Here is a 24345-nt window from a genome sequence, read left to right as displayed (position 1 = left end):
TGAGGACACCCAAGGTAACCTGAGAGTCAGGCTCACAAATGACTCTCATCTGCTTTAAAAAGCACTGGAGTTTGTGCCAAAGGCAACATGTCCCTCCTAAACAGCAAGTGACTATATTTTGGGAATTGGGTGTTCTATCTCTGATGCCTTTTCATTCCTGTAGTTGCCAGCAGTAGCAGCACACAGGCAGCCACAAAGCTGTGGGGATGGTAGATTTGTTGCAATATTTAGGAGAGAAATTAATATGTATTCTGTTACTGGAGTTCTGATTGATCTCAGTGAATAGAGGACAAATGATGAAATGTATATTACTCTTGGCGATTTTCGTTTAAAAATATATAAATACTTTGCACAACATCAGTAATCAAAGAATTTAAAAGGATTTTGCATGAATGAAGCCGCATAAAATATTTATAATACTGATAAGCGGCATTGTATTGGGAAGGGAACAGTTGCCAGCTAGTCAATAATCCATTGCCTCTAACCACAACTGAGCTGCTTAAGCCCTCATGGCTGCTCAGCCCCAGCAAACAAACCGCGGGAAGTCCTGGAGGTCAGAGACTGCCAGGCTCAGCTGCCCCATAGCCAACCAGCAACACTGTTGTGCCCAATAACAGAAGCTGAAACACACTCTGGCAAAGGGGCCGTGGCAACCTGCTCCCTGTGTGGTAACTGCTCTGACCAGGTATCTGTTTCCTCCCCAAAGCTCAACACAGATGCATTGTTAGGGGATAGCCCAGGGGTCTGAGCCCTAGAGCTCCTGCTCCTTTCCCTTGGCAAAGTGTAGTGCTGATGTGCTGATCTCACAAATCCACCACCTTAATTTGTCCAGATATGCCTGTATGTATAAATTAGTGCACGCATGGGTCTGTGCCCTAATAACCATTCAAATCCTTGAACAGCCTGTGCTGGCAAAGCGGGGAGCACTGTTACTCTAGCTCAGTGGGGACAAAATCCTTTCCTAATAAGGATTCCACTTATTATGGAGAAACCTCTCCAAAACATGGTGATCCCAACAAGAAAAGGCACCCGTCCTTTATGTACAGTATATTTATATTCATAATTGTGCTACAGCATGTTTTTATGGAACCTCTACAAGACATCTTCCTTTGCAGCCATTGTGGCTGTACCACAAAACATACCAAAGTATATTCATGTATGCAAATTCATCATACATAAATATTTAGTGCCCGTTGTGCTGGCAGTCAGGAGCTTGGGAAACCCGTGCAAGGAATTTTGACAGGTGGGCAGAACAAGCCAACTGTCCATCATGTGGCTTCATAAAAATGACATGTGAGCGACGTCAAATTTGGCCCACGAGGGCGATCCTCATAAGGATCTGTTTTTAGAGCCAAAAAAAGTTTACCACTCCATGACCAGAGCATGGGTAGGTTGATAGGATATCAATGGACTATGATTCCCATCATTCCTGACCATTGAATGCTCTGCTGGCTGGGGCTGATGGAAGCTGGATATAAGTGACACCCGGAGGGCCACAAGTTCCCCACCTCTGTTTTTGTGAATGGCTCCTCCGATAAGAATTCCTGTGTGTGCTTAAGATCTTGCCCTAAATGCTACCACTATCTGACATAAGTTTTGGACATTGACAGAGCAAGACACGATGGCATTCATTCTGTCAAACTCTTCTTAGGAATGCATGCTAGGCCTACTTTCTACTATTCATTCGGGACAATCTTAGCCATTTTATTCCAGAATACTTGGGGGTGATATGTGTGCTTAAGATGCTTTAAAAAAAAAATTGACAAAAAATTTTAACAGCTGATTTTTGCATGTTCCATTGGTTTTATGTTTGTTCAGTGTTTAATGATGTTTTATTTGTTATTCTAAGATTTTTTTTCATGTTTAGGATTTTTATTATGATTGTGAGTCATTTTGTTCTAGACTGACATGTGGGACAAATGCTTTAAAATAAAATAAAAACTTAAATGTAAGGAGAAGTGTGGAACAGGGCTGCACATTGCATTTAAGCATCCCCTACCTGTGCCCGTGTCGTTCATTCCTATTCGAAAACGCATTCTCTTTCCAGCCAATAGCTTAGCAAGATATATAGCATTCCAGTGAAGTGCTGGCCAATCAAAAGCCATGTTGCAGAAAACTGCAGGTTTCTGGAGAGACATCACAATTTCTCTGGCTTCTTCTGGTGTAAAAGGTTTGGCATCACCACCTACAATAAAAAAGAGCAAATTTTGATAGATGATTAATCATGTAAGAACAGTTACCTGTCATCTCATGGTCCCAAACCCATAAATTATTGGACTCTCCTGATTAAACCTGAATTCTTACTCCCTCCCCTCCACACTTCAAACATTTTGTTTCATCGAATTTTTTTGCAGTCCTGACACCGTAATTTTTTATGTTAAATGAGAATTTAAAGCAGCCCATTAACATCCAGAATATAAATATCTTGGTAAATATTTATGATTTCCTAATGTGCTGCATAGCCCTAGTAATTTAGAATTAGTCTGACATTCATCACAAGTCTCCTAATTAAGGAATGTTCAAAGGACACATTTTGTGATAAACCCAAAATGTGTGGCAGGGGAGGGGGACACCCAATGCAGGCAAACATTCCTTTCAAAAATGGGAGGGGGGATAAGTACAGGTTGTTGTCAATGCGATGGCAGAATGTGCTGATGCATCCAGTTTTAGCTAATTAATTAAATATACTTTGTAATGCAAAACTGATGAAGCAGCTTTCAAAAAATCATCTAGTTCTACCTTTAAAAAAAATGTTGTGTGCTAACCCAAGGACTATGCTAATCCCAGATTTCAATTTAGCCCTGAGATTTATATGCCCCACTGAAACTGTCAACCTGAAATGTTGGCAGCCTTGGATAAACTCGGCAGGTTTACAACAACTTCCCTAAAGGGACATGTTAAGAGGAAGGAACTGCTTTTTTCAATAAACAAATGTAACGATCCCACAGAATAAAAGAAGCAGACTGTATCTAGAGATCATAAAAACATCACAACATTGATTTAATGTCCCAACAAGAATTTAATAAAAAGGATTTTTTAAATGTGCATGGATTTTTGTTGTTGTTCACTGTTATATATATCTCACATAGCAACTTATTTCAATCACAGTCGGCTCTGAATATTGGACCAAGGAAGAAACATGCTGCAAAGTAATCTCTCTTTCCCTTCTCTTGTAGGCCCCACAGGAAAAATTCCTGGAAATGTAAAATATTTCTGTTCTGTCTTTCATTTTTTTTTTCATTTTTTAAAAATCAACATGGTTCAGGAACATTTTCAAAACCAGCAACAATAACCATGTCAAATTAAGAGGAAGCAAATTAACAAAATGGGCAGCAAAGTTTCAGCAAGTGGTAGATAAAAAAGCAATTTAAAATAATTGGACAGCTAAAGCCACTTAAAACCCATCCTATGTCCCGGCAGGCAAACAGAATACTCTTTATCCGACACCTAAAAGTAAACAATTTTGGTGCAAAGTGACCACCATGTGTAAGGTATTTCCACTGATGAGCCACCATAACTGGGAAGGCCCTGTCTCCAAAAGCCATCCCCCTTAGAAGGTGGGGACACCCAGTGCCAGATTTCTATATAGATGATCTCAAAAACAAACAAGTTCATTTTTAACTGAGATCTTCTGAAACGCTGTTCTGATACTGTTTAGATCTCTCAGCCCCACTCATCTCACAGTGTGTTTGTTGTGGGGGAGGAAGGGAAAGGAGAATGTTAGCCGCTTTGAGACTCCTTAAAGGGAGTGAAAGGCGGGATATCAAATCCAAACTCTTCTTCTTCTTCTTCTTTGGATGTTTAAAACCAGGACTTTGAATGAGCTAAGAAACAAACTACAGTAGTAGGTAATCAAGGTATCTAAGTACTGGTGAACTATAGCTCATTCTGTATATATATATTATATATATATAATAATGGGTCAACTACATCCTCATATACTTCCCAGCAGAACCAGTTATTTAGATTCATTACCTACCTGTAGAATCTCTGTATCCAATTAGTACTAATGCAAACAGCAAAGGAATCCCCTCCAAGGTCTAAAAAGGGCATGCCAAGATTGTGGAAAGACCACTATTACAGTTATAAAAATCACTACCTGGTATATCTGTTACTGAATCTATCATAACCTTATGAAGCTTGGGAATATATAAATTTATTGGACAAACCCATTCAAGCATCAAAGAAATCACTAAGGAGGCTCTCACAGACGTCCATGGGAATTCAAACTCCCACCCCCTGTTGAAAAAGTTCATAAAACAGTCAGTGTTCTTGTCAAAGAGCATAAAAATTGGATAAAACTATCTACTTGAGCAGAGCAAGGTGAGAATCATCATCAAAGCCTAGGACTTGCCGATCAGAAGGTCGGTGGTTCGAATTCCCGCGACGGGGTGAGCTCCCGTTGCTCGGTCCCTGCTCCTGCCAACCTAGCAGTTCGAAAGCACGTCAAAGTGCAAGTAGATAAATAGGTACTGCTCCGGCGGGAAGGTAAATGGTGTTTCCATGCGCTGCTCTGGTTAGCCAGAAGCGGCTTAGTCATGCTGGCCACATGACCCGGAAGCTGTACGCCGGCTCCCTCGGCCAATAAAGCGAGATGAGTCTGCAACCCCAGAGTCGTCTGCGACTGGATCTAATGGTCAGGGGTCCCTTTACCTTTATACATGTTAAACACATGGTTTGCCCTTGAGTTCACACATTGCATTTTGGAAACAGCCAACAAATGGGGAGCAGTGACGTGGGAAGTGGGATGGCATTAGCCCTTTAACCCCCTTGTAGTCCCAAAGTGCACTGGGGATCCATGCTGACAGTTTGCAAGGGGGAAAACCTCCCATTGCCTCCAACTGGAGCCTTCCTCCCCATGCAAATTGCAAAGGCAGCAGGCCACACCAGAACTGCAGCAGGAGGGGTGGGACAGTTAACTCCTCCCATTTCCCATCCTAGAATCTTAATCTACACAAGGATCCCCTTGTGGCTATTTCTGAAAGAAAATTCATGGATCCAAGATGGACAAACTATGTGATTAACATCACAGGTAGATTGGTCTTCAAATAACCAAATTCTAATACCTTCACCGGAAATGTGGTTCACTCATATATGAATGCAACTTGCAGTGGATTTCTTTAAAAATGGATGCTTTTTACTTAGCTGTTCTATAGGTCAGCTTTTATTTTTATAACCTCCTTTCATGAGCAACAGACCACTTGACAGCGTGACATTTCTAAAACCAAGGAGGCACGAATGAAACTTAGCCCTTGGCCTTACCCTCTGCTACGCTACAAGTCCAATGCACGTGGGGGTCTCACAGGAGCTGTATTCCTTGCCATATGTTGTTTCTTATCCTGGCAAAAGGAAATCTATGGGTTATCAAGCAACAAGCTGAATACAGAGAAAAAATATATCAGATGGAGCAGGGTGTCCAGCTGTGAGCAAGGATTGCAGACGCAGTTGCAAGTACAGGCAAGCTGGCTTTCAGGATTGATTAACTGGGTGGTATTGAGCATATCTTTGGGATGACCCTCAGCTAGAGATTAAGGGCAACAGTTTGTTTGTTTTTTAATGCTAGATGGTAGTGGGATATAATAAGTTGTGAGGACTTAAACCTTTTTACAAAGTCCCACACCCTCATGCTGATACATTTTTTTTTTTATAATATTTTTATTTTTCCATATAAACACAATACAACAAACATAAACATACAAAAACAAAAACAAAACAAAAAACATGTATCATTTCATATCCTAATTTCATATCCTATCTTCCCCGACTTCCTCATGCCTCCCCTTTCTGTATTCCAAATTCTTATCGATTGTTCAGCAAATCTTCCCTTATTTTAATTTAAATTTAGACTATTCTTCCTTATTCTCCTTGTCTTAACCATTGCTAATAGTAACCATTTACTTTCCAGTCCAACATCATTCTAACTTTCATTAACTTTGTGATATTTCTTTAAATAGTCCTTGAATTTTTTCCATTCTTCTTGCGCTGCTTCTCTTCCCTGGTTTCGGATTCTGCTCGTCATTTCTGCCAAGCCCATATAGTCTATCACCTTCATCTGCCATTCTTCCAGTGTGGGTAGTTCTTGCGTCTTCCAGTACTTCGCAATGAGTATTCTAGCTGCTGTTGTAGCATACATAAAGAAAGTTATATCCGTCTTTAACACCCCTTGGCCGACAATACCCAAGAGAAAGGCCTCTGGTTTCTTGGGGAAAGTATATTTAAATACCTTTTTAAGTTCATTATAGATCATTTCCCAGAATGCCTTAATCTTCGGGCAGGTCCACCAAAGATGAAAAAATGTACCTTCAGTTTCTTTACATTTCCAACATTTGTTATCAGGCACATGGTAAATCTTTGCAAGCTTGACTGGGGTTATGTACCACCTATATATCATTTTCATAATGTTTTCTCTTAAGGCATTACATGCCGTAAATTTTATCCCGGTGGTCCACAACTTTTCCCAATCAGCAAACAAGATATTATGACCAATGTCCTGAGCCCATTTAATCATGACCGATTTAACCGTTTCATCTTGTGTATTCCATTTCAGCAGCAAATTGTACATTTTGGACAAATTCTTAGTACTGGGTTCTAACAGTTCTGTCTCCAATTTTGATTTTTCCACCTGGAAGCCAATTTTACTGTCCAGTTTAAACGCTTCATTTATTTGATGGTAGTGGAACCAGTCTCTCACCTTCCCTTTTAATTTCTCAAAACTCTGCAATCTCAGTTTGTCCCCTTCCTTTTCCAAAATTTCCCAGTATCTTGGCCACTTGGACTCCATATTTAACTTTTTAACTGCCTTAGCTTCCATTGGCGACAGCCACCTTGGAGTTTTATTTTCCAGCAAGTCTTTATATCTGTCCCAGACATTTAATAGTGCTTTTCTGACAATATGATTTTTAAAACTTTTATGTGCTTTAACCTTGTCATACCACAAATATGCATGCCACCCAAAAATGTTATTAAAACCTTCCAAATCCAAAATGTCTGTGTTTTCAAGAAGTAGCCATTCTTTCAGCCAGCAGAAAGCTGCCGCTTCATAGTAAAGTTTAAAGTCTGGCAGGGCAAACCCCCCTCTTTCCTTTGAATCCGTTAGTATCTTAAATTTAATTCTGGGCTTTTTGCCCTGCCAGACAAATTTAGATATGTCTTTTTGCCACCTCTTGAAACAATCCATTTTATCAATTATTTGCAATGCTTGGAACAAAAACAACATTCTTGGCAATACATTCATCTTTATAGCTGCAATACGGCCTAACAAGGAAAGCTTTAAGTTGGACCAGATCTCCAAATCTTTTTTCACTTCTCTCCAAGTTTTTTCATAATTATCTTTAAACAAATTCACATTTTTAGCTGTCATATTTATACCCAAATATTTCACTTTTTTAACCACAGTCAACCCTGTCTCATTCTGGAACCTTTCCTTTTCTATCTGTGTCAAATTTTTCTCCAAAACCTTTGTCTTAGACTTATTCAATTTAAATCCTGCCATTTGACCAAACTCTTGAATTATTTCCAAAACTCTTTTCGTGCTAGCTTCTGGCTCTTGCAATGTAAGTACTAAGTCATCTGCAAATGCTCTCAGTTTATATTGTTTAGCTCCGACCTGAATCCCTTTAACCAACTGGTCCCTCCTAATCATATTAAGCAAAACCTCCAGGACCGATATAAAAAGTAATGGGGAGATAGGGCACCCCTGACGTGTCCCTTTTTCAATCTTGAACTCTTCTGTAACCACATTATTTACAATTAGTTTGGCTTTCTGTTCAGAGTATATTGCACCTATACCATTTTCAAACCCTTGGCCTACCCCCATCCCCCGGAGGTTCTTCAACATAAAACTCCAAGAAATGTTGTCAAAGGCTTTCTCGGCATCCACAAATATCAAAACAGCTTTAGTGTTTATGTTCACTTCCAGCTTTTCCAAAATGTCAATTATATTCCTTACATTGTTCGACAAGTGCCTTTTTGGGAGAAAGCCCGCTTGGTCCCCGTGAATCTCCTCCATCAAAACTCTCTTCAGTCTTTTTGCCAAAATATCAGCAAAGATTTTGTAATCCACATTCAATAACGAGATGGGTCGGTAGTTTTTAAGTTGGGTCTTTTCAGTCTCTGTCTTTGGTATAAGTGTAATGTAGGCCTCTCTCCACGTATCGGGTGCCCTTTTCCCCTCCATAATCTCATTGCAGACTTCCTTCAAAGGTTGTATCAACCCTTCCTTCAAAACTTTGTAGTATTTGGAAGTCAGTCCATCCGGTCCAGGGGATTTGCCCAGCGTCATGCCTTGAATGGCATCTTCTATTTCTTGTGCTGATATCTCCTGGTTCAATATTATCCTACTTTCTTGCGAAACCTTTTTCAGCCCATTTTCCTCGAGGAACTGTTGTATGTCCATTTCTTTTTGCGGCCCTTGTGTGTAAAGTTGTCTAAAGTAGTTCTGAAAACAATTCCTAATTTCCGCTGGGTTGCTTATGTTTTTTCCTTCCACTTCTATATTTGTTACCGTGTTGAGTTTTTGTCTCTTCTTTATTTGCCAAGCCAGTAACTTGCCACATTTATCAGCAGATTCAAAGGTCTTTTGTCTCATTTGTTTAATTTTCCATTCTAATTCTTGATTCATCAGTTCCATATATTGTGTTTGATGAAATTTGATTTCTCTTAGAATCTCTTGGGATTTTGGCTTCGATCTTAATTGTTTTTCCCCTTCTTTTATCTTTTCCAAAATTCTCTCCTTTTTCTCATTTTGCTTTCTCTTCTTTAAAGTATTTTGCTGAATCAAAAACCCTCTCATCACGGCTTTGCTTGCGTCCCATACTATTCTTTTTTCTACTTCAGACCTTAAGTTGATTTCAAAATAGTCTTTCAAGGTTTTTTGGGCCTTCTTACAGATCTCCTCGTCTCTAAATAAGGTGTCATTCATTCTCCATCTGAAGGAACCAGTTGTTGTTTGCCTCATCACCATCTTTACAGCATTATGGTCGGAGAAAGTTTTTGGGCAGATTTCTACTTTTTTTATGTTCGGAGCCATACTGCTAGTCACCCAGATTTGGTCAATCCTTGTCCATGTCATTTTGGCTTCAGAAAAGAAGGTTCCCTCTCTTTCTAATGGGTGTTTTGTTCTCCAAATATCAATCAAGTCCATGTTGTCAGTCATTTCAAAAAAAGTCTTTGGTAGTCTTCCATCTTTTGTTATTACCTGTCTTTGTGCCTTGTCCATATTTGTTGAAACCACTCCATTCATATCTCCCATCAAAATTAAGTTGTAATCCATATGGTCCATCAAAATTTCATGCAACTTCTTAAAAAATTCAGCTTTCCCTTCGTTTGGTGCATAGATTCCCACTATCAAATACTTCTCTCCTTGAGATTGAATTTCAATTGCCAAATATCTTCCTTGATCATCTTTAAAGATTTGTTTCGGTTGCAATTTTTCTTTTGCATAGATCACCACTCCTCTCTTTTTTACTCTGTCTGAAGATATAAATTCCTGTCCCAGTCTTTTATTTATTAATAATTTTCTGTGTGCTCTTGTCACGTGGGTCTCTTGTAGGCAAATCAAGTCCAATTGGTCTTTCTTTAAGGCATGAAATATACTTTTTCTCTTCCTGGGAATATTTAAGCCATTACAATTCCAGGTTAGAAGTTGCAGAGCCATGATGGGATTATTTACTCTTTCCTCCTACAGCTCCCTGTTTTTGTTCCTCGTCTGTCGGTGGTACCGTGTTCGTGTCCAGTGATGGATGCCCTTGTCCTGGAAATGTCTCTTTCTGTAGGTCTTCTTCGTGTTCTCCCAAGAACTTGTCTTTATCACTTACAGTCTTTATTCTTCTCTTCTTTCCCTTATATTTAAAAGACAAGCCTTGGGGAAATTCCCACCTGAATGGTATGTAGTTCTTCTTCAGCAGTGTCACCAGGTCCTTATAATGTCCTCTTGCGTCCAAGATACTCTTAGGGATGTCTTTAAAGATCTCAATAAAAAAGTCTTCAATTCGAAGGGCTGTTTGGTAGTGCAGGTTCAATATTTTATCTCGCTCCTCCTTTGATCTTAAAGTAATAAGACAATCTCTGGGTCGATTTCTCTTCTGTCTTATTCCCAATCTAAATGCACTTTCTATCTTAAAGTCCTCTTTCTTCAGCTCCTGCTTCCAAAAATCAGAAAATTCTTTTGTCAAATAATCCACCAAGTTCTCTCCTTCCTTTTCCGGCACAAGTCTGATCCTCAGGTTCCTCTCCTTGCGTTGCATATCCTGCATAGAGAGTGCCAGTTCATATTCATCCAATTTCTTGTAAACTGGTGGAAATTTTTCCTCCGCAGCAGTTGCAATTTCCTTAGCTTCCTCAGCTATCTTTCGTGTTATAGATGAATCTTCCAATAATTTCCCAATTGCTTCTGCATTTGAGTTCACTTTATTCCCTAGGTCAGTTATACTTTTAGTATTTAGGTCAATTTTCCCAGAGATTTCTTCAATTTTTTTATTTGTTTCAGCAACTTGTACTTTAGTTTCAGCAACTTGCAATTTAGTTTCCGCACCTTGCTTTTTTAGTTCCTCCAAAGAGTCATTTATCTTCTCCAATACCTTAGCAAATGATTCTTCTGTAGACATTGCTTTCACTTTTGGCTTTGCAGCCACTATAGTTCCAGAGGCTCCTGTTACAGAAGCCCTTCTTTGCATGAAAGTGTCAATTTTGTATTGTCTGCCAGATCTCAAGGTTGTTTCTTGTAACTCCCCTTTCTCTTTACCATCTGCCATAACAAAGTCTTTTAGTCAAGGTCATTCCCAGACTTTGAAACTCACAAAGTAAGTTCTCAAATTTTAAACTCCACTTGTTGCTGAAACAATTTGTAGGTCCTCTAGGGGGCGTAGAGTCAGTTCTATACTTCTCAAAGTAATCCCACACTCTTCAAGAAAGAAGAAATAAAAGTTTCCTAGTCCCTTTCAATTTTTCTTTCCTTTTTCAAGGGGATCCCAGTCAATAGTGTCCTGTAAGTAACTTTGTAATACCACAGAAACAGTGTTTCAAATTGGAAGTAACCAAAGTCAATTTGAGATACTTTTTAGCTTCTTATAGCAACAGTCCTTAGCCGGTTCCTTTTCTCCGGCAGTCCGATCCCAGGTTAAAGAGCAGCGATACTTAATTCAATTCTTTTAAATTGGCAGGGAAACACTTTTAAAATCTTCTTCCCCCCCCTCCTGCCTTCGGGGGGGGGAGTTCTTTGCTTTGGTGGTGGATTTCTTAAATCCCGCAAGTTTCCTCTCAAGCAGTTACAGCTAGAGTGCCTTTCGCTTTGATCTTGCTACAGAACGGAAAGCAGACTTCCTTTTTAGTGCTTATCCGTCTCGGTGCCCAATTTCTTTAATTTAGAGTCCAATTTATACTTTAGCAGTCAATCCTACTCACGGATAGTTGTTCTTTTAATCCAATTTCACGGGAAGAAGTCAGCGCTCTCCGCTAATGGCGACGCGGCTTCGTTTCGCAGGCTGGGTGAAGACGACTCTCAGCACCGCTCCAAGACCCCTCCGCTGCTCCGGAGCCTTTAAAAAGGCTATTTCGCAGCGTCGGGGGGGCGCAAAGGTGCCCGCCGAGTCTCCAGTTCACAGGCAACGCGCCTGTGATTTTTAGGGGTCCCCGCTTCGCCGTAGCTGACAGGACCCGAACCCACGAAGCAGATCTCTCCCGGAGCTCCGGTTGAGATCCGCCATTAAGCGCCGGCGCTAACCGGAAGTCCTCCCTCATGCTGATACATTGCACCCTTGTACTGTTATAGTTAATTACATTTCTGACATGCATTTGTTTTAGTGCAATAAAGCACAGAGCTAGCTTTTCATGACCTGGCAGCTGTGCTGGCCTTATTCATCTTTTTGATTTTCCAACATCCAGGAAAACAGAATCACAGCTGTCCTTTTGCTCATTAGAAAAGCCAATCACCTTGCAAAGTTCACAATTTTTAAAATATCAAATATACATTAAAATATCAAATATACATTTAAAGATTAAAAATTAAATACATAACGTGGTTATTTGTAAAATAAAATAAAAACATGATACCAAGCTGTTTTAAAACTCTTCTTCCCCATAAGATACCATCTTGCTGTCTGATCACATGTGGAAAGACAAGATATGGAAGTCTGCACATGCTCTTACTTACCTGGAGCCAGGTTGGAGCAGCCAGCTCTGCTTGCACACCTAGGTCCAGAAAAGCACAGAGCCCTCTCTGCCCTCCACTGTGCTGCTGTGACCAGCCTTCCTTGGCAAGGATTGCTTTGTGTTGGGTAAAGCGACTTTTCATTATATTTTCAGACCCCCAACTAGCTATAAATTAAAAAACTGGGCCTGAGATTTCCATGAGACTGAGCTAATGAGTTACCTTCTAGGAAGCTGAAGTGTCCTGTGAGCAGTATTTCCTTTTGAGAAGCATCAAATGATGCCGTTCACTTTGTCTGGAATTACTTATAGCTATCTCATATGAAGTTCTCAAGACTGACTTAAACTTTACTATTCCAGAGAATGAAAATATAGGGTAGAGATGTTTTATGTTGTTCGGAGTAATTGGATTGGATGATATTTGAGACTTGGGCTCAGCTGAGTTCCACCTGTGCAGGAAAGGCAACTTTTGCCAATTCCATCTTCCCTCTGCTGCCTAAAAAGCTGCTCTGGGAGGTTGGAGAAATCTCTGGCCCTGTGGGGTTCAGGGGTACTTGGTAAAAATCAATTTCCTGCTCTCTACCTTCTGTGGGGAACTTTTGCTAGATCCCAGCATCCCCCACAAAAGGAACAAGCCCTTTCATTCATCCGTTCTTAATTGTTATTATCATTTGAGATAGCCACCTGCTAACTAAAACATCAGCTATGTCTGCAAGATGCTGTCAACAACTGAAGGTGAATCTGACTACTATACCCTGAACAAATCCATACGGTTTCTAAGACCAGTATATAATGGTGGGCCTTACCATTGTTGTTGGTAGCCTGTCTCACTAAAGAATGCCACAACTGTCCCAAGGAAACAAAGGTCCAAATTACACATGCAGCAATGCACATGCAGAACCAGTTCTATCGCAAATGCAATTCTATTACTGCACCACATGGAAAGCTATGCCAAGTGGCTTCCAACACTCTTTGACCAGTTCCAACCATGTAAATTGCAAGCCTTCCTGCACCAGAACTAACAAGCACTTTGATGTGCAAATTTTTTGCATGCAAGATTCCACCCTCTTCAGGGTCTCATACTGTCTTCAGAAAATACACATCATGTTTTGAAAACCATTTTAAACATTTTCAAAGTAGGGAAAAAACAAAACCCTGACTGAAATCTGTTCAAACTTTTCAATTAATCGCTGAGAATTCTGCAGAACTGGGGGAAATAAAGAATTTAGCACCATAGGGTTTCTGCAGAAAAGTGAACTCCATGTTGTTAAGAAGTTAAATGTACTGTCAATTATTTAGAATAATTTAGCAAATTAGAAGAATTCATTACATGTCAGCAGTTGTCTTCTGCCAACATACCCTGCTGATTAAATACGGGGTTTAATTGAGAGGTTTTAGAATAATTTTCCAAAGAAAGAACCAGTTTCACTAAAATAACACTTTATTTTTAGAGTAAGCTATATATCCAGCTGTTACTCTAACAAGCACATAATAATGTATCAGCCTAACATCTTGGGGCATTGGGGTGGGCTGGGGGAACAACTGTGAGTTTTAAAAAATGAAGCCCCTTTTGTGTAAAAATCAAAAAGAAGATAAAGTCACTCACAGGATTATGAGGAAATGCAATTTTCCAGTTAATAGACAGGGTACTTCTAGTAGTGTCGGAAGACTATTTAGTGGCTCTGGTGAGATCTCATTTCTGTAAATTCTGTTTAACTGGGCACTAATTTATTAATTTTCACAGAGCCCAAACTCAATTTCACATTTTGGCTGCATACAGTTAGCATAATTTGCATGTCATCTATAGCTAACCAAAATTTTAAAATAAAATAAAATAAAGATTCAAAATATTTCAGAAAGATGCATCAGTGAGTTTAAAACTCTAGCCTCTCTAAAGCATGGGTGGCAAACCTGTGGCCCTGCAAATGTTGCTGGACTGCATCTCTCATCATCCCTGACTGTCTGGGGCTGATGGAAGATGGAATCTGAATGACCAAATGTTCCCTGTTCTAGACCTTATGCGGAGATAATTAAAAAAATGTATTTTTTAAAAACCCTACTTTTTCATTATATCCAAACTGGGCAAAGCGTAGTATGCTCACAACCTAGGAGTGCAAAACATAGCTTGAAAGAGATTTGCAATTCTGGTTTGTAGGGAAAACCATGGTTTGCCTGTTTTGGATGCAACAGCACTGTTTTGAAATGAAAGGAAAAATCAGAGCATACTAGGGACAAGGAGTGTGTGAGCCAAGGGTTCTTTCATATAGCAGCAAACTACTGTTTGGTGTTACATATAAATCAACTACAAATGCAAAGGTAATTCTCAAAACAAATCCTCATATGAATAGGGAACTTCCCAGATATATAATTGCCTCACTGACACCAAGTTCTCTTGCTTCCCATTCCACCCTTGCCCCTTCTCCCATGGAACTGAGAGCCCAGTCTCTACCTCCCCACACTCTATATCACATAGAGTGTCAGGTGTGAGGGAGGTGAGCAATGTTTAGAGAAAATGGACTCATGGGCCAAATCTGGCATGCCCACCACTGCTTTAAAAGATAAATTCAATAGTGAAATTCAACGCACACTTGGGAATAAACATTATTGAACTCAATAGAACTTGCTTCTGAATAAGATGATTGCACTGTTAGGGTATCCATCTTTTTCCTGAGCAGAGCCTTTGTATTTTAAACAGCTGCTGATATTCAGCAGGAGTATTTTACTGAATCATCTCTTCTCCGATCAAGAAAAAAAATGCCCCTAATAAATTCCTGTTTGTCAAGACCCTCCATCGTGCTTGGTTCTAATGTCATTTACCAACTGTTACTGCTAAGAACACCATAAAGAAAGCTGATCGCCAAAGAATTGATGCTTTTGAATTATGGTGCTGGAGGAGACTCTTGAGAGTCCCATGGACTGCAAGAAGATCAAACCTATCCATTCTTAAGGAAATCAGCCCTGAGTGCTCACTGGAAGGACAGATCCTGAAGCTGAGGCTCCAATACTTTGGCCACCTCATGAGAAAAGAAGACTCCCTGGAAAAGACCCTGATGTTGGGAAAGATGGAGGGCACAAGGAGAAGGGGACAACAGAGGACGAGATGGTTGTACAGTGTTCTTGAAGCTACCAGCATGAGTTTGACTAAACTGCGGGAGGCAGTGGAAGACAGAAGTGCCTGGCGTGCTCTGGTCATTGGGTCACGAAGAGTCGGACACGACTAAACAACTAAACAACAACAACACTGCTAAGACCACCAGAAAGTAAGCAATCAGTAGTCCTTCCACTGTGCTTAGATGCAGCTCCATGACCTGCTGAATTTTGTAAAGAGCTTGTGTCAAAGGTTGCTGAGCCGCACAACACCTCCTTCCCAATCCCCTTTTCTTTTGTGTGTGTTTTGTAGATTGTAAGCCTGAGGGCAGGGACTATCTTATTTTTAATCTTCATAAGCTGCTCTGAGATTTTTTCAGGCCGAAGAATGGGATAAAATGTTTTAAATCAATAAACAGCAGTTATATATGTTGGGTCATAAACGCTATATAAAAGCACAGACTGTCAGGAAAAGAAGTGGAACCTCTATATGCATTAGAAATGTGGCAAGGAGGCTAGATCACATTTTTATTGATCCAAGAAATGTCAGTATAAATATTGAGAGGTTCCCGTTTTTTCAATTAACTCCATGTGATCAGAAGCCTTCTAAATTATTATTTTCTAAATTGCTTATGGCAAATCTGCTTAGTTTTTATTAAAACATCTCTCAGCAGAGCTCTGCATATGAAAAGTGTCAGATGGCATTCTAGTAGGAACAATTGTAGCAGGAAGTCACTGGCTATGATTGCATGCCATGCAAAAACTACCGTATTTTTCGTCCCATAGGATGCACCTAGTTTTTTTGGGGGGAAATAAAGGAAATTCCCCCCTTTATTTCCCCCCAAAACCAGGTCGGGGAAACCAAACCAGGTCGGGGAACAGTGGTATGGCGGCGCTCCGCCTCCCCGCTGTCCCCCGAGCTTGTGAGGCTGGCCAATGTCTGCCTGAAGCGCAGGGCGCTCTGCTTCAGCGTGCCCTGCGCTCCGTGCAGCAGGCTGCTATCCGCAGCCTAGGGAGCCCTGCGGGAACTCCCGCAGGGCTCCCCAGGCTGCGGATGTCTGCCCGGCGCGAGGGGCGCTCTGCTTCAGGGCACCCGCGTGCCGGGCGGCAAGCTGCTATCCGCAGCCTAGGGAGCCCTGCGGGAACTCCCGCGGGCTCCCCAGGCTTGCTGATAGCTTCCTGAAGCCTGGAGAGAGAGAGGGGTCGGTGCGCACCGACCCCTCTCGTTCTCCAAGCTTCAGCAAAAGCCTGTATTTGCCCCATAGGACGCACACAGATTTCCCCTTCATTTTTGGAGGGGGAAAAGTGCGTCCTATAAGGCAAAAAATACGGTAAGCCATAGTTTAGTGGAATGTGAACAAGTAGAAATGAGTCACAGCAAGTCTTGGGCTCAGGTGCTCCCCTTTCCTAGTTCCTTGTAGCCAGAAAGAGACAAAGAAGTTTGCTTAACTGTGGTTTGTCTAGGCAGACAAACGTAAAAGCCTGCTGGATCAGCCCAGTGGCCAATCTAGTCTAGTACAGTGGTACCTCTGGTTACGTACTTAATTTGTTCTGGAGGTCCGTTCTTAACCTGAAACTGTTCTTAACCTGAAGCACCGCTTTAGGTAATGGGGCCTCCCACTGCCGCACAATTTCTGTTCTCATCCTGAAGCAAAGTTCTTAACCTGAGGTACTATTTCTGGGTTAGTGGCGTCTGTAACCTGAAGCATATGTAACCCGAGGTACACTGTTCTCACAGTGGCTAACCAGACAACTATGGGAAGCCTGAAAGCAAGACTGGGCACAACAGCACTCTCTCCCACTTGTACTTTATCTTTCCCCTCGATCAGTTTAGTTGCCCTTTCCCAAACCATTTCCAGCTATACAGCATCCTTTTGCTGGTGAGGCAACCAGAACTGTACACTCTGATTATCTTAAACGTTTGAAACAAGCTGGCTTCAAACTGCTGTTACTAAAGCTGGTTCAGTCAAACTAAATAAAGTTAAGATTACCTAACTACAGTTCCAAGTCTGGAGGACACAGAACATTGTAGTTAAAAAAAAGCAGAAATGAAAGCTTATGAATTCCTAATCTCAGCTGTCTGAGAAGAGTCAAAGACTATGTGCTCACCCAAGGCTCTCTGAAGCTCACATCTGTTTAGCTCACACTAAACTATGGTTTACTATGACTTAATACAGCCACACTGCAATTCAATCCATGTAAAAAGGCAGTATTTCAAAAGCATACAAATGGCTTTTTACACAGGAGATACATGTACCCTTTAATATTACAAAGTTAGGTGCACCTAATTAGATTAGTTGCACAGTTTCCATAGGACTGCAGGTTCCCCTCCCCGTTTCTTGCCAACATCAGGAACGGGAAGCCTGTGGCCATCTAGGGACTCCAGTTCAACCCCAGGCAACACAGTCAGCAACAACTTAGAATGACATAAGCTCCCTGCGTGTAATGAAAATGGATGTGCCCCTATTTAGTATTAATGTTTATGCTTCCAAAGCACTCTGTGACAAGGAGGAAATAATCTAACTGTGCAATATACAACATACTAGCAGTATGCCCCACTGAACTTGATGGAGCTTACTTCCAAGTAAATGTGCATAGAATAAAAATATACGCTGGCGTGAGATATTAATGCAGCAGATAAATTCCAATGCTATCTTATACACATTCTCCCATGGCTACCATTGTGCTTCAAAAATGCTTGTCCATAATGGCAGGCCTTCCTTTTTAACATAACTTTTCATAATGGGGTTTGTCTTGAGTGCAGGCTTTTAGATTATCTGCAGGCCTTGTAGGTGACAAATCACTCCTTTTCTTGTGTAGATATATATTTCCTTCTCTAGTGATACACATCTCTGGGGCTGCACTGCGAGGCAAGCTAAAGCAAGCAGAGATCTCCTTCCATTAATATTATAATGTCAACGATGAGAATGTTAAAAATACCACCCAACCGAAGTAAGAGTGAAATTAGCATATTTAGAGATGTATTAGTCCCATGAGTAAAATAATGCTATCAGCTTGCTGCAAGATAAAGCTAATTTGGCTTCCAACAGTTTATCAACAATGCGCCATTCCTCCACATTAACTAATTTAGACAGCTCTATAGCCTGCAAATTCACATGGAATGCTGTGCTATGCTAAATTAACTGGGGAGGAAAGGTCACTAGAGTCACATCTGTATGCAGGCCACGGTGCTAGGAAACAAAGTAATTAAAATACTGTAATTGCAATTAGTTATTTCAATTACAATTTGATTAATGGAAAATACAAATGAATAATATTTAACATCTATCCTAAACTCTTAATTCTGTCGGAAGAGATTTAAAGCTGATTATATTGAAAATAAGATGGCTTAGTCCAAATGACTGAATACGTGATTCATGCTCATATTTACATTCTTCATTTTCCTACTTTCTTATTTACTAGGTAAGGGACAGGCACAGAAAACTTACCAGTGTTTGTATTTTCATCAATATGAACACAGGGTGAGTGTGAATAATCAGCTTCAGATTATTTACTGATCCGATCCAAAAATTACCTAAACATCGCCCAGTTGATGGGACTAAATAAACTGGGCATTGTACCATGTGAGCATTATGAACAAGTTCCCCTTAATGAATATGAAGTCAAAAGTTCTCTAACCAGTCGGGGGGCTGGGGAATCACTTCACAGTTCAACCTGATGCATGTTTACTCACAAGCAAGTCTTACTGTATTCAATGGGGTCTTTTCCCTGGTTAATATGCAGTACAGTGGTACCTCGGGTTAAGAACTTAATTCGTTCCGGTGGTCCGTTCTTAACCTGAAACCGTTCTTAACCTGAAGCACCACTTTAGCTAATGAGGCCTCCCTCTGCTGCCACGCTGCGATTTCTGTTCTCATTCTGAAGCAAAATTCTTAATCCAAGGTACTATTTCTGGCTTAGCGGAGTATGTATGTAACCTGAAGTGTCTGTAACCCGAGGTACCACTGTATTAGAACCTCAGAGAGATGAATATACTGCTTGGAAGGTGTAAGATAGTATTTATCCATTATAAACACCGCTCATAAACCAGTAGGCTATTAGCAATACAACATAATGAGATGAACAGATTTCCCCATTCACTTAAAAGATAGTTTGGATTTAAACCACTAGAAAAGAAAAATTATAATCATAAGGAAATTGTAGGAGAACTTCTCATAAAACCACATTGGGATCTGAATTGGGCAGGGGGATCACAAATGCCATTACTACCAAAAAAATAAATAAAAGGTGAAATATTTAGTGAAGTCTGCATCTAATGCTGCAATTCTAGTGGCCAGTTCTTATGCAGAGTTGGATTCAATTGACTTAGGCATACTGAACTCATCATAGGATCAGACTGTTGCCAGTGTCTGAAGGCAGATGGTGCACCTATCTTGTTGAAGCTAAGCTAGGCTGGGTCGGGATGACAGACCACCTGGGAACCCTACACACAGCATGTTGATTTCCATGGAAACAAAAGAGAATATAAACATAATATATAAAGTAAAAATATGAGCATGATTCATTAACCTCAGGGAACTTGCTTCCACATCAACATGCATGTGAGCAGGAAGAAGGAAGAACTAAAACAGCAAGAAGTAAATTGAGTTATGCAGGCAACAGACCAGTTCTTCAAGAATCATCAGCATAAACTTGAACTATTTTTTGCACCTTCATGTGCATGATCAAATTCAGCATCAGTACAATGGTACCTCAGGTTACGAACTTAATTCGTTCCGGAGGTCCGTTCTTAACCCGAAACCGTTCTTAACCTGAGGCTAATGGAGCCTCCCGCTGCCGCTGCGCGATTTCCGTTCTCATCCTGGGGCAAATTTCACAACCCGAGGTACTACTTCCAGGTTAGCGGAATTTGTAACCCGAAGTACTTGTAACCCGAAGTGTTTGTAACCCAAGGTACCACTGTATGCACTTAACTGCTGCAAGGCTAGCTGCTCTCTCTTTTGCCTTTACCAACAGATGACATCATAATGAACTTATTTTGTTGCACATCCTTCCCCTTGCAACCAATATACACGGGTATCGATTGGGCTCACTGAGGGTTTCCTCTAAGCATAAACTTTCTGCACATACCCACAGACACTTTGAAACCCAAGAAATTATGTCTCTGACTACCAGCTGATGGGAATCACAGGTGGGTAGAGCTGTTTTGCTCATGTCCACCTTGCAGGCTTCTCACAGGCATCTAGCTGGCCATTGGGTCCCAGGATATGGGACTAGATGAAACTTTGGCCTGATCCAGCAGTCTTGTTTTATGTTCTTATGATGGGCAAGGAAAATAACTGGGCAAGTGAGAACTAGTTTCACTAGAGTTGTGCTTTCTGGCAGCTTTGTGTGCAGTATCTTCCTCTCCTGTGCACACATGGACCATAGGCCAAAGGTTACCCCATAGTATGCTGCTCTCTGCTGCTGGGAGTATTCACTAAAAGCATTGTGGGAAACATACATTCACAACCAGGGCAATTCTGGGGGAGGCAATGAATCATTCTTATTCCTGCAGTTTTTATATTCCAGGCATCCCCGTTTACAATCAAATAGATAGCTATATGTCCTGGCAAAGAAAGACCTTTGGTTTAGCCCATTTGGGCATTCCATTTGTTTGCTGACTTGTAATGCAACTTCTCTAAATTTTGAAATATCAGAATTAGGTTTGATGTGCATATTCAGGACACAATTCTACATATCAAGGTAAGATACTAGCTCAATTCTCCTATCTATATTCAAAGTGAGAGGCAAAATGCAAAATATAATGCAATACAGCTGAACACAAGAATTATCAGCATGAAATTATCAGCATGAAATGCATATACTTCGGACATCATTCCACACTTTGGTCATGAACGCTCAAATCCAAACCATTTTTCAAGGAGGGGAGAGCACAGGAAAAATGTAAAATACAAAACAATGCATTTCCTGGAAGGCTGTGACATTGGAATGGAGGTGGATATGCATGGCCAGTCAACATTCTGTTTTTTAAATGTGAAGATCAGTTTGACAGTTGTACTAGTTTTCAATGGGAAAGAAGGAAGAATGCAAGATCTAAAGTAATATCTGAATCAAAGCCTCTCAAAGCACTGCTTTTCTTACACTTAACTGATCAGCAAGTTAGTGGTGAAGAGAACAGTGGATTTATACTTTTGTTCGTGTATGTTTTGCTGTGGTGAACGCAAGATGAACACAGAATAAAGCCGGCCTTAGTGTACATTTTCTAAACTGCATGGAGAATGTGTCCAGTGGGCAATTTTGCATATATCCCAGTCAATGTGTACAGTTTCCAACTAAGGCTGGGCAACCATTAATCAATCAGCAGGACATTTCACATATTGCTCGGTTAATATGGGCAGGTTGAACGTTCACCAGCCAATATGCACAACGTCTACATTGTTCAACACGACTTGGCCACCACCGGCTTCAACTCGGGGTTGAAGGCGCTGCAGTCTGGAAGGCTTATATTGTATTTAACGAAGTTGATGCTGGTTCACCAAAGGGCATGTTAACCTGATGTCTGTCCCACGTAAATTGAGAAGCCAAGACATGAGAGCCTGTGCAAGTGAGATCCGATACTCTGGCGGGCGGGGATACCGGGACAGATATTGGCACAGAAAGGAGCAACCTACCGGGCAGCGAAGAGACCACCAGGGCATCTGCTCTCGTTGCCATCGTTTCCCTTTCTCCCTCGCCTTTCCTATTCCGAAAGAGAAACCGCCCCGGTCCCCTCCTCTTTCTCCCGCAGCGGCTCGACGTTTCGCTGTCACCACCACCAGCCCTCCCCGAGATCACGTGGGAGATCAGGCGCAGAATCACGTGGCTTTTGTTTGTGTTTTGCCTTGCAAAGCGTGGGACGGCAGCTGCTGCCCTTGCTTTTCTTCGGGGAACGCGCGACTGCTTTCCACGTAACCACAAAGCTGCGTCCAACAGTCACGAGTTAGCCTGGGCAGAGCGCACTAGTGTTTACCGATATCCCCAAATAGGAAACTCTTCCCCTCCCGCTTGCGCAACGCTTGGTGGAATGCGTTCACGTATTCAGCTGCTGCTCATCAGGGATGTGGCAATCAAATCACGTGCAGACACGTGTGAACCAGCGCGGTTCCTCTTCCCCAAAGAGCTGTGAAATCTAAGGGCGGGAGAGGTCAAGCTACGGGCACGTATAGGTGGACAAACCCTGAAGAATCAGGAGCTATACCTACGGGGGGGGGGATTAATTTGTACTCCTCGCAACTACTACAAGGAGTAGGCACCGAGGCGAGCTACTTTGCAAGGCTGTCTTAACGACCAACGGCCCCTCCTTCCCACAATATGAGGATAATGGACTGCATTAGCGTCAGCAACACAAATCTTTAAATGCTTTATTTTTTAAAAAAAATTAAACTCAGACCAATAACATTGCCTCCGCCTCAAAACAAGGCACGCGTTAGATCATAAACTCGTGTTTTCGCTACTAATCTTCTGCGTGCGTGTTGACATGCCGCTCACTCCCGGCGACACCAAAATCCTGCATTTCCCTCCCTTTCGTCTTCAATGGACAGCCGTCGCTTCTGCCCCTGAAAACGCCCGCAACGTAGGGTTGTGTCCCAACGTTAGCCCTCCTCAGAGGAGACCCGCCGAATTCAATGTACGTGGCTTTATTTTAAGGGCCAGCCATTTCGGTGGGTCTGCTCCGGGTATTAGAATAAGCACAGGACTGCCAGCGTCTTAACCTGACAAACATCCTCACTCAGGTGCAAGCGCTTATGCTGGGCTTCATTCCCACGTGAAACCGCGCCCGGGCTGAAAGCAGGAAATTCCGTGTGCAAGACAAGCAACCATTCGCCGCTCTATTCTTTTCCTCTCTCTATGCGCTGCCTGGTGCCGAGAGGCGCTTCGGCGTCGGGTGAGGCCCGGCTGAATCGCGCATGCGGCTGCCCGGGCTGCTGCCTTTTGCCTGCGTTACTGCCGCCGCCGCTGAAGTGGGGTTACGTTAGGACGCCGGCCGGCCGGCTAGGCAGGCAGGCGACAGGCAAGTGGGCGGCGGGGGGTCTCCTTCCCTGAGGCGATGGGCTCGGACTGGAGCAGCCCCGAGGAGCGGGAGCCCCTCTTGCAGCCTCCGCCGGCGCCCGCGGCGCTGCCCCAGCCCTACCCTGCGCATGGCCAGCCCCGGAGGACGGCAGCGGCCTCGCGGGCGGCTGCTCCTCGCAGCTCAGGGCTGGTCCCCGCGGCGCCTCCGCGCCTGCCGCCGCCTCCGCTGCCCGGCCGCGTGTACGGGCGGCGCTGGCTGGTGCTGCTGCTCTTCTCGCTGCTGGGCTTCGCGCAGGGCCTGGTGTGGAACACCTGGGGCCCTATCCAGAACTCGGCCCGCCAGGCCTTCCCCTTCTCCAAGCTGGACATCGCCCTGCTCGTCTTCTGGGGGCCCATCGGCTTCGTGCCCTGCTTCTTCTTCATGTGGCTCATGGACAAGAAGGGTAAGGGAAAGAGGAGGGCTGGCTGGCTGGCTGGCTGGCTGCCTGGAGCGGGGCCTGCTGCTTCTAGTGCTCCCACCCCACCTAAATATCTGGGGCAAATACCCAAAGGGATGGGCAGGGGGGCAGCGGTACAACAACCCTACTAGGTAGAAACAACTGAGTCTTAAATGGGGAACAATTTGTGGCAGAAGCTTTCATGGATTAGAGTCCGCTTTAGTTAAAGACAGGGGTAGTACCTAGAAGAAGGGCTGAAGTTCACGTTTTTGACCGCGTCTCATGCTGTTATTTACTTAATTTATTGAGTTTCTCTATCTTTCCTCGCCAAAGAGCCCATACGGTGGTATCTCGGGTTACATACGCTTCAGGTTACAGACTCCTCTAACCCAGAAATATTACCTCGGGTTAAGAACTTTGCTTCAGGATGAGAACAGAAATCGTGCTCCAGCGGTGCAGCGGCAGCAGGAGGCCCCATTACCTAAATTGGTGCTTTAGGTTAAGAACAGTTTCAGGTTAAGAACGGACCTCCGGAACAAATTAAGTGCTTAACCCGAGGTACCACTGTATTTCCCATGAGATAAAAAGTTTCTAGAGAGAAGTGATGTGTCTCAAGCTGCTCACCTTACTGAATATCTGCTTCTTAAAATACTGTACAGACCTG

At 42.3% G+C, this 24345-nt stretch overlaps 2 protein-coding genes across 4 annotated transcripts in view; one reads left to right on the top strand and one right to left on the bottom strand.

The window, feature by feature from the left end:
* Window positions 1–22160, bottom strand: part of HSPBAP1 (HSPB1 associated protein 1) — a 56093-nt gene extending 33933 nt beyond the window's left edge. The window contains exons 1-2 of the mRNA XM_083585684.1: window positions 21867–22160; window positions 2000–2185 (exon numbers count right to left, since the gene is read on the bottom strand). Coding sequence (XP_083441810.1) covers window positions 2000–2185; window positions 21867–21909 — 229 coding nt within the window. The 5' untranslated portion in view covers window positions 21910–22160. The remainder of the gene's footprint in view (window positions 1–1999; window positions 2186–21866) is intronic.
* Window positions 22161–22693: 533 nt separating this feature from the next.
* SLC49A4 (solute carrier family 49 member 4) overlaps window positions 22694–24345 on the top strand; it is a 67324-nt gene continuing 65672 nt past the window's right edge. For all 3 annotated transcript variants that reach the window (XM_083585648.1, XM_083585646.1, XM_083585647.1), the window contains exon 1: window positions 22694–23687. In XM_083585648.1, coding sequence (XP_083441774.1) covers window positions 23282–23687 — 406 coding nt within the window. In that variant the 5' untranslated portion in view covers window positions 22694–23281. The remainder of the gene's footprint in view (window positions 23688–24345) is intronic.

Source organism: Podarcis filfolensis (genome assembly GCF_964270895.1).
Source record: "Podarcis filfolensis genome assembly, chromosome: 1".
Lineage (NCBI taxonomy): Eukaryota > Metazoa > Chordata > Lepidosauria > Squamata > Lacertidae > Podarcis > Podarcis filfolensis.
This window is presented reverse-complemented; position numbering and strand designations above follow the sequence as displayed.